The 15,953-nt window shown below is 35.6% G+C and overlaps 1 protein-coding gene across 3 annotated transcripts in view; it reads left to right on the top strand.

Moving 5' to 3' along the window:
* LOC307126867 (uncharacterized protein) overlaps positions 1-15,953 on the top strand; it is a 36,999-nt gene that overhangs the window by 5,863 nt on the left and 15,183 nt on the right. For 2 of the 3 annotated variants that reach the window (XR_013816555.1, XM_079817662.1), the window contains exons 4-5: positions 2,736-2,833; positions 7,320-7,403. Coding sequence is in view for 2 of the 3 variants with exons in the window: in XM_079817662.1 (XP_079673788.1) it covers positions 2,736-2,833; positions 7,320-7,403 (182 nt within the window). In the remaining variant the exon portion in view is untranslated. Of the gene's footprint in view, positions 1-2,735; positions 2,834-7,319; positions 7,404-9,399; positions 11,021-15,953 lie in introns of those variants that run through there. The other variant, XM_079817663.1, reaches the window with a different exon arrangement.

The raw sequence follows: 15,953 nt of genomic DNA, 5'->3' as shown, positions 1-15,953 counted from the left end.
ACAAATGTGGTATTTGAACCCATGCATCTCTCAGCACTCCAAGAATCAAACACAAAGCTTTATCTTCTGTGCCACTGAGTCTGTGGTTGTTTTGGATCAGGTTTTATTGAGAGCTTTGTTTTATGTTATGGAAATTGTGGAATTTGACCCTAGACTTTCAAATGTAAAGACAAACAATTATCCTCTGCACCAGTTTGATTTATGGGTCATTAGATTTTATGTTTAGCTACAGCATTAATTACTGCAACATTTTACTGCACCTGCCTGGAAGGTTCTTGTAATCCTGAAGCCCTTGATTCGCTGCTTCAGGTGTTTTTAATCAGGTTGGAGCTAAACTCAGGAAAGTGGCTCCTCAGGATCAGGATTACACATCACTTCTTTATTTGAGTCTCTTTGCAAATTAAATGAAAATGCAGACACACTTAATGTCCACAAGGAGGAGCTGACACTGATCAGATCTCACTCCAGTGATTGTAATACTAATCAATAGAAACATTAGTTTTAGTTTTTATAGCAGTGATTAGTTTGCATAATATAACGCATTTCAACTGTCATTTTGATACAGGCTTTATAAATGTATATTTACTGAATCAATTAACCAATAAATGCATGAAGAGTGATCAATTCCTCCGACCAGCTGTGGTTTACACTCTATTAAAAAAAAAGTGACATTTGTCTTTGTATTTGTGTGTAGGTCAGTTAGGCTGACGTTACAGGCTGTTCCCCCAAACAAACATCTGAGAGGTGAATATATTCCCTGCTCACTGTCGCCCTCCTCCATCATATGCCAGAGCTTCAGATAGAGACTCAGAGCCGGACATGGATTGAGAAGCGCTCAGTATCAGATGCTCCTCCAGGAGGAGCCGGTGAATCCATCTGATCTTCTGAATCTGCCTATGAGAATCAGCAACAAGATTATCTCCAAGAGCCACCTAAAGACATTAGCATTATGTTGATAATATAGGCTGTTATACATGTCATTTAACAGTCAGTTTGATGCACATCCATTTACATAAACAAAAAAAAAAATCACCACAACTACTTGTCCCAACTAAAAGAGTTTTGGAAGATTTTCTGTCCTGTATTTTATGTGTTTACCTTTGAGCATGTGATTTTGAGTTCAAGACAACACACGTTTTCCCCTTCAGTTGAGCTGATCTGGTTCATTTATTGAAACTCATATAGATCCATGTTTCTCTGCTGGTCGAAGCCTGACAAACCGATACATTTTTTGTAAAAAGCATGACATTTAAATCTCACTCTCACCTTCGGCTGGCCACCTTGTTTGTCGACTCGTTTGATTTATTGTTGATACACTTGTTGACCACAAGAGGGAGCCTTTGGTAATTTGGCTTATGCACATTTAAATTTAATACAATAAATAGGGACTTTTGTTAAAGTATGTATGACCTTTCTAAAATATAGCCACTGAACAAATTTGAAACAACTTTGAAACTGCAGGCATTATAATTGTAATACGATTTGTGTGGAAGAAACGGAAGTGCAGTTGTTCACCCGCTCCACTAGGCGGCGCAAGCGGCTTCAGGTTCACTTTCAGCTTCGGGTGCTTGACGACATGATGTTTGTTTTGATGCAACAACACGTGTAATAAACCGTTTTAAATGCATATCCTGAGGATGACAGCTTTGTGACATAATTATCATGTCACTAACTAGCACATATTCCTGCCCATCAACAAATAAAACCGACACACGCTTGGATAAAATGCAGGAATCGACTCACCTGTAAGTATCCTTGTACAGGGCATATCTCTTGCATTAACCTGATTAAGTCCGTATTATTTGCACTTGCTATTTAATTTTAGATAAGTAATTAAGTATTGATACGCCATTCTGTTTTGTGATGTGTTATAGCAGGCCTCTGTGCGGTTATTCATGTTATGACAAATGTAATGTGTTGTTATTTATGCGTTTCCTCGCGAACACTAAAACACAAACATGGACTAAAAGCCAGATTTCCAGAGAATCCCGATGGTGTTTTTAACCTGAAATCTTGTTTAAAAGGCTGCTTGCTGATTGACAGCTGCAGTCGTATCTTCTATGAAGTTTGATCACACACTTTGTTTACTTGCGGAACTCACTGACAGCTTTAGAAGAACCAATGAACTGTTGCTTTACCTTTATAAGTTATCAAATAATCACCTTCTGATATTCGTATGATGAACTAGATCTTTGATGTTCCTGCTGTTTCATGGTTTTGTAGAGTTGCTGTGTGCAAAATATTTAAATGTGTCTAATAGGCAGTTAACATACATGTAATTTTATATTTGTGACCCTGGACCACAAAACCAGTCATAAGGGTCAATATTTTGAAATTGAGATGAAAGCTGAATAAATAAGCTTTAAATTGATGTATGGTTTGTTAGGATAGGACAATATTTGGCCGAGATACAACTATTTGAACATCTGGAATCTGAGGGTGCAAAAAAAAATCCAATGTTTTTTTTTATTTTTATATATTTACAGTAGGAAATTTACTAAATATCTTCACAGAACATGATCTTTAATTAATATCCCAATGATTTTTGGCATAAAAGAAAAAGCGATAATTTTGACCCAAACAATGTATTGTTGGCTATTGCCACAAATATACCCGTGAGACTTATGGCAGGTTTTGTGGTCACATTTATCAACTTTTATTTAGACTAACTTTATAAATCTGATATTTAGAATTTAGATATATGAAGTAATCACTGTAATTATGTTCCCCTACAGAATACGGGATGTGTTTGGAGCGGACAGTCATCAGAAGCAGAGCTCTGGGACGTGTGGACAGACGGTCACTGTAATGATGGACTTCTGCTCATGGACAGGTAATGTATATAATGTGTGAATGTGGTGCTAAACATGTAGGTTACCATCATTTTCTTTTTGGAGGGTCACCTCTTTAAAAAGCAAATGATGGGAACCTAAACGGGTGGGGAAGGGACGGTGGGGCCAAATTGTTATACAGCTAAAAAAAAATGTTCATAAACATGCAATTCTGACTTTATAACACACATTTAAGGAATTATGGTACATTCACACTGAAATTATTTCTCTACACGAGAGGAAAGCATCATACAGCTTCTAAGACCTACATGCAGACAGTTATTATCCACAAGGGATCAGATCTCTCATGTGCCTATTAATATTAATCAGTAAAAGACACTATTAGACACAATTTATAAGTTTAGTAGTAATATTAGTCAGTAGTTTATTAGTCATGTTGATACTTTAATTGTTCTAAATCAGTCCTTGGTTCAGAATCACTGCTTACAACTCGAAAACATTGTTTAACAGTGAACAAACATGATCATATTACGTTAAATAACTGACAAATAAACATCAACTCTTAGATAACCCCACAAAGAAGAAGATGGTCTCGTATTGTATGTCTAGTTACACTTGCACGTGCCGTTGAGTTCAACACATTTGATCTGTCTTACCGCATCAGTTGAGATCTGGATCATTTACCGAAACTGCTAAATTCACGTTGTTTTGCTGGTCGAGACTCCGATAGAATCATAGATTTGTTTTCAAATCAAGTCCTCTCACCTACCACTGGCTACCTCAAGTTCAATCACTAATTGGTCACAAGAGGGAGCTGACGCTTACTTATTTTGACCACTTGACATTATTTACTAGGGCTGAACGATACATCGAATTTTCATCGTCATCGCGATATGAACTCGCGCGATGAACACATCGCAACCGACAGCCTGACACGATGAATAAGGGGAAACAGTTTACATGCGCCAATCTGAGTAACGTATTCTGAATACTTGGATTACTTCCACATTGAATTGCGTTTTATAAGTGTAGGAATGCAGCCATCAAATCCTGCTTACTAAACATATATTATAAAATATTTAGCTAACGTCAAACGGGGCCATCGGCTCTTGGGCTGGTAAATCAGCACATAGGAGAATGTAAAGTTGCACGTCAATAAGCAGGGAGCACCGGCGGTGGTCGGCCAAAACCTTTTTTTTTGTTTTGTATGTGAAGCTGTTTTACGTGAATAGTATGACACGAGTGAAACACAAAGCTTTATTTACAAAATAAATAATAGGTTCGCAATTAAATGTTACATCACAGCCATGGTAACTTTTGGATTCATGCCGAACGAGAGAGGAAGCTTTGTGTGGTGAGCCAAATTTAAGTTTGCTTGCGTTTTGCGATCTGGTCACACGATTTTCCACGAATTTAACAATAGGTTTACTCCATTTTATTCTACTGGACATGGAATCTCTTATTTATTTTCCCAAATCCTCATTTATGTCTCTCACAGGGGATTAAACGTTTCTTCCTTGTTTGATTTATTTAGGAGTAGGCTATATTCGCATCATTTACTGTAGAAAACGGAGTAGGACAGATACATTTTACTTCAAACTTTACTTTATTTAACACAGTTTGTGCTTGCTATTAGACTTGGTCAGGTTTTTGTGTAGCCTATAGCGTATTTCATACACGTCGGAGATTTTTAGTTTCGCTTTCTCTCACAGCGCATAATCATACAAAGCCTACGTTCTTGACCCTGCGGAAGATAATTTCGTTCTTCACATTTTACTACAAGTAGCCTATCAGTTTTGGAACATCAGGAGAAAACAAGAAGATATTGAAGAAGAGAAAACGATGCTTCTTTCCTGCTCGTGTCTTCCCTTTCAGCGCAAGGGATAAGGCATAAGACGCACATCTGTGGGGAAATATAAACACTTTTTTTCTTTAACTAATATTTAACTTATATTTATATTTCGATTATTTACAGATATTTATTTAAATGTTTTACAGGCTGTAGTATGTTGTTTCACTGACGGAAGTAGGCCTACTAAAATAAACACGCATGTTTGAGCCTTATATTTTTTATTTTCAAAATGTAGGCTATTTAATTGAGGTAGCTATATATACACCTCAATCTCAATTAAATAGCCTACATTGTGAAAATAAAAAATATAAACGAATAATATATTTAACGAATATATAGCCTAACGAATTTATATATATAATATAGGCTAGCCTATATAAAAAAAATATAGGCGTGCATGCGTGTGTAGCCGCCACCCCCAACCACCGCGCCACTGCACAGTTGCACTGCTGTGTTATATTTCGTTCTCCCTTCTCTTTCTTTAATATGAAATGCTTTTTGAATTTCCAAGATAGAAACGCTTTCTTGCCCTGGCTCTGTTGTTCTGGCTCCATCTCTACCTCTAGCTCCCGCTGCTCCTCTCCGACTCCAATTGTGACTGATCACGCAAACAGTGCATTTTTTCGTTTTCATTTTGGGGCTTCTGAGAAATGCATCGAGTTGCCTTAATTTATTTAGAGAGTAAATAAACTCATGAAACAGAGAAGTATCGTTAATGTTATCCATTGATTTCAACAATGTAACTGTATTCTAAATATCAACTATTTAAATTGCAACTGTAACGGAATACAGTTACTCATAATATGTATTCTGAATACGTAATGCCGGTACATGTATTCCTTTACTGCCCAACACTGAACACGACCTTAAAGCACTAAGACATGGAAACAGTGTAGCTAACATTCACATTTGAATATTTATCGCAAGTCATATCGTCATCGCAATATTAAACAATGTTATCGCACATCGCAGCTTTTCCTCATATCGTGCAGCCCTATTATTTACCCTAAAAAATACGGTATTTTGCCTGAGTATGTAAGTGTTAAATTAGGCTAGAAGTTTAGGAATTGAGTCAGTGACCAAACTTTAAATAAAAGTCTATTGGCAATGTGGGACTGTAAGTCGTAATGTAGAAGAAACTGAAGTGCAGTTTTCCACCCGCTACACTAGGAGGCGTACGCGGTTTCACGGTCAGTCTGACACACCTTCAGATGCTTGACAACACGACGCTTTCACAGTTTCACAACACGTGCGACTGTTTTATGTGCAGATCACAGTTCAGTGACAGACTCTTAATGCTACTCAACAGCACACAAACAAAACCGACACACGCTGCGATAAAGTACAGGAATCGGGTGTCACGCGACTCACCTGTAAGTATCCTTTTTATACAGTGCATTTCTCTTGTAAAATAACTAGTACACATCTATGGTACACGTGGGTAACTAGTACATGGGATCTCGAACCAAAAGTGTTGTTGTTTGACAGCTAAGCATGTTTGAATGCAGTCGCATCTTCTATAAAGGGGTTATCACTGGCTTTGTTTACATGCTGCTCTCTTGCTGAGCTGACAGAGCTTTTGTAGAGCCGCGGTGCTTTTGTTTATAACCATCATATATAAATCCATATGCAGGAAACCTGTCTTTTTACTGTTGCTTGTTGTGAAGGAAAATCTAATTTTAGCTCTAAGTCTTTATAATTATATACTGGACCAACAAACATTTGTTTTGTTCAATATCATCATAAACAAAAAAACACTTTCACTTTAATTGAATCCCTCCCTATTCTAGTTTATGCTACTCTAAGCAATGTCTTAAACTTTGTATTCTGAGCACTTTTGTGTTTATATTTGCCTCTTCACAACAAATCGCTTGCTGTATTCTTCACTTGTAAGTCGCTTTGGACAAAAGCATCTGCAAAATTAATAAATGTAAATGTAAATATCCTGCAGCAAATTAACCAGAGGAGAGAGAGAGTTTAAATAAAACAGTTGAATGAACCAAAAAGATTATTACTGAGACAGCATTACTAAGGCATAATATACTCTGCTGTATTTGCTAAACATTATAGTTTTAAGAACAATTACACCCATCAGGATTTTGCATCATTAATGTGTAATGTTTGTTTGTTTTGCAAATAATTTAATGAATAACATTGTAGTTTGTATGATTAATGAACCACCAGTTTATCAAGATGTACTGGTGTATATCATTGTGTCAGTTAATTTAATTTTAAAATAAATTGAATTACTTTGTTTAATATTTTCAACATATTTTAATTATTAATAATATTTACATTTGTTTTAGACACTTTTAAAAGCAAATTTTATTGAATAAATTATGTAATGTTAAATAATAGGATTTAAAATCAGAATAATTGTTTTTTTTTTTTTTTTAAATGTGTGTCTATGGGCTTACCTTAAATAAAACAAAATGACTAGCTATAACATGAGACGGCTGTGGTCCAGTGGGCAGAGCTCATGGTGTGAGAGTCTAACCTGATGCAGGAGACCTGGGTTCAAATCCCCCCTCTGCTACAGATATTTTGTGTGCGCATGTTTTTTTGGGGCATTTTTTTTTTGTATTGTAAAAAAAAACCCAAAAAAACTATTGTAAAAAAAAAAAAACTTTAAACTGTTTTCCCCTCTTTGCTGTGCTCTTCCCTTCCCTTCTCAGGCCCGCCTCTCTTTCCTCCTGGCACACGCCCAACCTCTTGATCCGGCCTTCATCTCTCTCACTGTGGTTGTTTCACCGCTCCAGGTATGTGTTAGTCCGTGTCTTCCACCAGTCTGTTTTATTGCTTCCGGTCCGTGTTTCTCTTGGCTGTGTAGCCAGTCTGTTTTACCGCCCCAGAGTACCCAGTCTCGTGCTGAGCGTCAGGTATCCGCCTTTGCCGCCACGCCCCTTATTTGGTGTACCGCCCCAGGTACTTTGCTGTTGCCACAGCTTTCTTTCTTTGGTGTGATCCCCACACACCGAGGTGGGGTTTGAACCCATGCCTCTACGCAGCCTTGTCCGCAACCAACGTGTGTTTAGCCACTAGTGCCATCGTGGCTTTCACACTTAGAGCTGCCGTTTGGGCCACTTTGTCTGATTTCACGACAGCAATTTAACTTAAGAAATAGTGGGATTCGAACCCAGGTCTCCAAGATGAAAGCGCAACACTTTAACTCCTGAGCCACTGAGTCTGTGGAGCCTTTGGTGTTCTGGACAAGGTTTTATTGAGAGCTCTGTTTTAAATAATGAAAAACACTAACATTAATGGGGTTTGAACCCAGACTTTCATGAATGATAGATGAACAATCATCCACTGAGCCACAGAGTTTGTGTGGATTTGGTTCTTGTTTTTTGGATGTTTAGTTTAACTGCAGCATCAATAACAATTTAACATAAGCAACGGCAGGACTTGAACTCGGGTCTCCAAGATGAAAGCCTAACACTTTAAATCCTGAGCCACTGAATCTGGTGTGTTTGGTGTTCTGGACGGGAGCTTTGACCTTGAGCGTTTTGTGTAAATAATGAAAAGAACTTGCATTTGTGGGATTAGAACCTGCATTTTCATGAATGATAGGCAAGCAGTAATCCACCGAGCCACAGAGCTTGTGTAGCTTTGGTGTTTTTTGATGTTAAGTTTTTCTGCAGCATCAATAACAATTTAACATAAGCAACGGCAGGACTTGAACTCGGGTCTCCAAGATGAAAGCCTAACACTTTAAATCCTGAGCCACTGAATCTGGTGTTTTTGGTTTTCTGGACAGGAGCTTTGACCTTGAGCGTTTTGTGTAAATAATGAAAAGAACTTGCATTTGTGGGATTAGAACCTGCATTTTCATGAATGATAGGCAAGCAGTAATCCACCGAGCCACAGAGCTTGTGTAGCTTTGGTGTTTTTTGATGTTAAGTTTTTCTGCAGCATCAATAACAATTTAACATAAGCAATAGTGGGATTTGAACTCAGGTCTCCAAGACGAAAGCGAAACGCTTTAACTCCTGAGCCACTGAATCTGTGGAGTGTTTGGTGTTTTATTGAGAGCTTTGTTTTAAATGATGAAAGACTGTACATAACAAATGTGGTATTTGAACCCATGCATCTCTCAGCACTCCAAGAATCAAACACAAAGCTTTATCTTCTGTGCCACTGAGTCTGTGGTTGTTTTGGATCAGGTTTTATTGAGAGCTTTGTTTTATGTTATGGAAATTGTGGAATTTGACCCTAGACTTTCAAATGTAAAGACAAACAATTATCCTCTGCACCAGTTTGATTTATGGGTCATTAGATTTTATGTTTAGCTACAGCATTAATTACTGCAACATTTTACTGCACCTGCCTGGAAGGTTCTTGTAATCCTGAAGCCCTTGATTCGCTGCTTCAGGTGTTTTTAATCAGGTTGGAGCTAAACTCAGGAAAGTGGCTCCTCAGGATCAGGATTACACATCACTTCTTTATTTGAGTCTCTTTGCAAATTAAATGAAAATGCAGACACACTTAATGTCCACAAGGAGGAGCTGACACTGATCAGATCTCACTCCAGTGATTGTAATACTAATCAATAGAAACATTAGTTTTAGTTTTTATAGCAGTGATTAGTTTGCATATAACGCATATCAACTGTCATTTTGATACAGGCTTTATAAATGTATAATTACTGAATCAATTAACCAATAAATGCATGAAGAGTGATCAATTATGTGAGTGACCAGCTGTGGTTTACACTCTATTTAAAAAAGTGACATTTGTCTTTGTATTTGTGTGTAGGTCAGTTAGGCTGACGTTACAGGCTGTTCCCCCAAACAAACATCTGAGAGGTGAATATATTCCCTGCTCACTGTCGCCCTCCTCCATCATATGCCAGAGCTTCAGATAGAGACTCAGAGCCGGACATGGATTGAGAAGCGCTCAGTATCAGATGCTCCTCCAGGAGGAGCCGGTGAATCCATCTGATCTTCTGAATCTGCCTATGAGAATCAGCAACAAGATTATCTCCAAGAGCCAATTAAAGACATAAGCATTATGTTGATAATATAGGCTGTTATACATGTCATTTAACAGTCAGTTTGATGCACATCCATTTACATAAACAAAAACGAAATCATCACATCTACTTTTCCCAACTTAAAGAGTTTTGGAAGATCTTCTGTCCTGTATTTTATGTGTTTACCTTTGAGCATGTGCTTTTGAGTTCAAGACAACACAAGTTTTCCCCTTCAGTTGAGCTGATCTGGTTCATTTATTGAAACTCATATAGATCCATGTTTCTCTGCTGGTCGAAGCCTGACAAACCGATACATTTGTTGTAAAATGCATGACATTTAAATCTCACTCTTACCTTCGACTGGACACCTTGTTTGTCGACTCGTTTGATTTATTGTTGATACGCTTGTTGACCACAAGAGGGAGCCTTTGGTAATTTGGCTTATGCACATTTAATACAATAAATAGGGACTTTTGCTTGATTATGAATATGTTAAAGTATGTATGACCTTTCTAAAATATAGCCACTGACCAAATTTGAAACAACTTTGAAACTGCAGGCATACGATTTGTGTGGAAGAAACGGAAGTGCAGTTTTTCACCCCCTCCACTAGGCGGCGCAAGCGGCTTCAGGTTCACGTTCAGCTTCGGGTGCTTGACGGCATGATGTTTGTTTTGATGCAACAACACGTGTAATAAACCGTTTTAAATGCATATCCTGAGGATGACAGCTTTGTGACATAATTATCATGTCACTAACTAGCACATATTCCAGCCCATCAACAAATAAAACCGACACACGCTTGGATAAAATGCAGGAATCGACTCACCTGTAAGTATCCTTGTACAGGGCATATCTCTTGCATTAACCTGATTAAGTCCGTATTATTTGCACTTGCTATTTAATTTTAGATAAGTAATTAAGTATTGATACGCCATTCTGTTTTGTGATGTTTTATAGCAGGCCTCTCGCCGGTTATTCATGTTATGACAAATGTAATGTGTTGTTATTTATGCGTTTCCTCGCGAACACTAAAACACAAACATGGACTAAAAGCCAGATTTCCAGAGAATCCCGATGGTGTTTTTAACCTAAAATTTGTTTAAAAGGCTGCTTGCTGATTGACAGCTGCAGTCGTATCTTCTATGAAGTTTGATCACACACTTTGTTTACTCGCGGAATTCACTACGAGGCTGACTCCAGTTCCTTTTTCGCCAGCTCCTTATTCGCCAAACTATCCGTTCCACCTTAAAAATGTTGAATGGTTGTTAACCCCGCCCCCATTGCGTTTGGCTCTGTTTTTTTAAAGGAACAGTAGTACCAGAAATATGAGTTTGACATTAGAGGTTGTCTTTTTTGGATAGGGCAGCATTTTCATTAAAAATTCTAATTCTAGTTCAATGTACTTTTGTATTTAATCTCTATTTCTTACTAAATTCATTCTAACAGGTTTATGTTTATATATATATATATATATATATATATATATATATATATATATATATATATATATATATATATATATATATATATATATATATATATATATATATACACATACATATATATACACACACATAAACATTTATATAGGTGGCATTACTTTATTTTTTCACAAGTTCTAAACAAAATCGAGCACATAGAGGTAAATTAATTCTCAAAAGAAATCCACATTACAGCATTTTCTGATGTGTAGTTGTTGAAAGATGAACCCCAGAACATGCATCTCCATGCAACTATATGAGTCGACAAAGCATAATAGAGGTGTCATTATTTAATTATTATAAAAATTCTCAAAAAATTGAGCACGTAGAGGTATAGATAAATGTATTATCTACAGAAATTCTGCATCACAACATTTTCTGATGTGTAGTTGTTGAAATATGAACCCCAGAACATGCATCTCCATGCAACTATATGAGTCGACAAAGCATAATAGAGGTGTCATTATTTAATTATTATAAATGTTCTCAAAAAATTGAGCACGTAGAGGTATAGATAAATGTATTATCTAAAGAAATTTTGCATTACAACATTTTCTGATGTGTAGTTGTTGAAAGATGAACCCCAGAACATGCACCTCCATGCAACTATATGAGTCGACAAAGCATAATAGAGGTGTCATTATTTAATTATTATAAAAGTTCTCAAGAAAAACACAATGTAGAGGTATAGAGAAGTGTATTATCTAAAGATAGTCTGCATCACAACATTTTCTGATGTGTAATTTTTGAAATATGACCCCCAGAACATGCACCTTCATGCAACTATATGAGTCGACAAAGCATAATAGAGGTGTCATTATTTAATTATTATAAAAGTTCTCAAGAAAAACACAACGAAGAGGTATAGAGAAGTGTATTATCTAAAGATATTCTGCATCACTACATTTTCTGATGTGTAGTTGTTGAAATATGACCCCCAGAACATGCATCTCCATGCAACTATATGAGTCAACAAAGCATAATAGAGGTGTCATTATTTAATTATTATAAATGTTCTCAAAAAATTGAGCACGTGGAGGTATAGATAAATGTATTATCTAAAGAAATTTTGCATTACAACATTTTCTGATGTGTAGTTGTTGAAAGATGAACCCCAGAACATGCACCTCCATGCAACTATATGAGTCGACAAAGCATAATAGAGGTGTCATTATTTAATTATTATACAAGTTCTCAAAGAATTGAGCACGTAGAGGTATAGATAAATGTATTATCTAAAGATGTTCTGCATCACAACATTTTCTGATGTGTAGTTGTTGAAATATGACCCCCAGAACATGCACCTCCATGCAACTATATGAGCCGACAAAGCATAATAGAGGTGTCATTATTTAATTATTATAAAAGTTCTCAAGAAAAACACAACGTAGAGGTATAGATAAATGTATTATCTAAAGATATTCTGCATCACAACATTTTCTGATGTGTAATTTTTGAAATATGACCCCCAGAACATGCACCTCCATGCAACTATATGAGCCGACAAAGCATAATAGAGGTGTCATTATTTAATTATTATAAAAGTTCTCAAGAAAAAAACAATGTAGAGGTATAGAGAAGTGTATTATCTAAAGATATTCTGCATCACAACATTTTCTGATGTGTAGTTGTTGAAATATGACCCCCAGTACATGCATCTCAATGCAACTATATGAGTCGACAAAGCATAATAGAGGTGTCATTATTTAATTATTATAAAAGTTCTCAAGAAAAACACAATGTAGAGGTATAGATAAATGTATTATCTAAAGATGTTCTGCATCACAACATTTTCTGATGTGTAGTTGTTGAAATATGACCCCCAGAACATGCATCTCCATGCAACTATATGAGTCGACAAAGCATAATAGAGGTGTCATTATTTAATTATTATAAAAGTTCTCAAGAAAAACACAACGAAGAGGTATAGAGAAGTGTATTATCTAAAGATATTCTGCATCACTACATTTTCTGATGTGTAGTTGTTGAAATATGACCCCCAGAACATGCATCTCCATGCAACTATATGAGTCAACAAAGCATAATAGAGGTGTCATTATTTAATTATTATAAATGTTCTCAAAAAATTGAGCACGTAGAGGTATAGATAAATGTATTATCTAAAGAAATTTTGCATTACAACATTTTCTGATGTGTAGTTGTTGAAAGATGAACCCCAGAACATGCACCTCCATGCAACTCTATGAGTCGACAAAGCATAATAGAGGTGTCATTATTTAATTAATATAAAAGTTCTCAAAAAATTGAGCACGTAGAGGTATAGATAAATGTATTATCTAAAGATGTTATGCATCACAACATTTTCTGATGTGTAGTTGTTGAAATATGACCCCCAGAACATGCATCTCAATGCAACTATATGAGTTGACAAAGCATAATAGAGGTGTCATTATTTAATTATTATAAATGTTCTCAAAAAATTGAGCACGTGGAGGTATAGATAAATGTATTATCTAAAGAAATTTTGCATTACAACATTTTCTGATGTGTAGTTGTTGAAAGATGAACCCCAGAACATGCACCTCCATGCAACTATATGAGTCGACAAAGCATAATAGAGGTGTCATTATTTAATTATTATAAAAGTTCTCAAGAAAAACACAATGTAGAGGTATAGATAAATGTATTATCTAAAGATATTCTGCATCACAACATTTTCTGATGTTTAGTTGTTGAAAGATGAACCCCAGAACATGTATCTCCATGCAACTATATGAGTCAACAAAGCATAATAGAGGTGTCATTATTTAATTATTATACAAGTTCTCAAAGAATTGAGCACGTAGAGGTATAGATAAATGTATTATCTAAAGATGTTCTGCATCACAACATTTTCTGATGTGTAGTTGTTGAAATATGACCCCCAGAACATGCACCTCCATGCAACTATATGAGCCGACAAAGCATAATAGAGGTGTCATTATTTAATTATTATAAAAGTTCTCAAGAAAAACACAACGTAGAGGTATAGATAAATGTATTATCTAAAGATATTCTGCATCACAACATTTTCTGATGTGTAATTTTTGAAATATGACCCCCAGAACATGCACCTCCATGCAACTATATGAGCCGACAAAGCATAATAGAGGTGTCATTATTTAATTATTATAAAAGTTCTCAAGAAAAACACAATGTAGAGGTATAGATAAATGTATTATCTAAAGATATTCTGCATCACAACATTTTCTGATGTTTAGTTGTTGAAAGATGAACCCCAGAACATGCATCTCAATGCAACTATATGAGTCGACAAAGCATAATAGAGGTGTCATTATTTAATTATTATAAAAGTTCTCAAGAAAAACACAATGTAGAGGTATAGATAAATGTATTATCTAAAGATGTTCTGCATCACAACATTTTCTGATGTGTAGTTGTTGAAATATGACCCCCAGAACATGCATCTCCATGCAACTATATGAGTCGACAAAGCATAATAGAGGTGTCATTATTTAATTATTATAAAAGTTCTACAAAAATTGAGCACGTAGAGGTATAGATAAATGTATTATCTAAAGATATTCTGCATCACAACATTTTCTGATGTGTAGTTGTTGAAATATGACCCCCAGAACATGCATCTCAATGCAACTATATGAGTCGACAAAGCATAATAGAGGTGTCATTATTTAATTATTATAAAAGTTCTCAAGAAAAACACAACGTAGAGGTATAGAGAAGTGTATTATATAAAGATATTCTGCATCACAACATTTTCTGATGTGTAGTTGTTGAAATATGAACCCCAGAACATGCATCTCCATGCAACTATATGAGTCGACAAAGCATAATAGAGGTGTCATTATTTAATTATTATAAAAGTTCTCAAGAAAAACACTACGTGGATGTATAGAGAAGTGTATTCTAAAAACAAATTCTTCATTACAACATTTTCTGATGTGTAATTGTTGAAATATGACCCACAGAACATTAAACCTGCATTCACAACTATATGAGTCGACAAAGCATAATAGAGGTGTCATTATTTAATTGTTATAAAAGTTCTCAAGAAAAACACAACGTAGAGGTATAGAGAAGTGTCTTCAATAAATACATTTTGCATTACAACATTTTCTGATGTGTAGTTGTTGAAATATGAACCCCAGAACATGTACCTCCATGCAACTATATGAGTCGACAAAGCATAATGGGGGTGTCATTATTTAATTATTAAACAAGTTCTCAAAAAATTGAGCACGTAGAGGTATAGATAAATGTATTTTATAAAGAAATTCTGCATCGCAACATTTTCTCTATTATGCTTTGTCGACTCATATAGTTGCATGGAGATGCATGTTCTGGGGTTCATCTTTCAACAACTAAACATCAGAAAATGTTGTGATGCAGAATATCTTTAGATAATACATTTATCTATACCTCTACATTGTGTTTTTCTTGAGAACTTTTATAATAATTAAATAATGACACCTCTATTATGCTTTGTCGACTCATATAGTTGCATGGAGATGCATGTTCTGGGGGTCATATTTCAACAACTACACATCAGAAAATGTTGTGATGCAGAACATCTTTAGATAATACATTTATCTATACCTCTACGTGCTCAATTTTTTGAGAACATTTATAATAATTAAATAATGACACCTCTATTATGCTTTGTCAACTCATATAGTTGCATTGAGATGCATGTTCTGGGGGTCATATTTCAACAACTACACATCAGAAAATGTTGTGATGCAGAACATCTTTAGATAATACATTTATCTATACCTTTACGTGCTCAATTTTTTGAGAACTTTTATATTAATTAAATAATGACACCTCTATTATGCTTTGTTGACTCATATAGTTGCATGGAGATGCATGTT

This window comes from Gobio gobio (genome assembly GCF_949357685.1).
Source record: "Gobio gobio genome assembly, chromosome: 5".
Taxonomy (NCBI): Eukaryota; Metazoa; Chordata; class Actinopteri; order Cypriniformes; family Gobionidae; genus Gobio; species Gobio gobio.
This window is presented reverse-complemented; position numbering and strand designations above follow the sequence as displayed.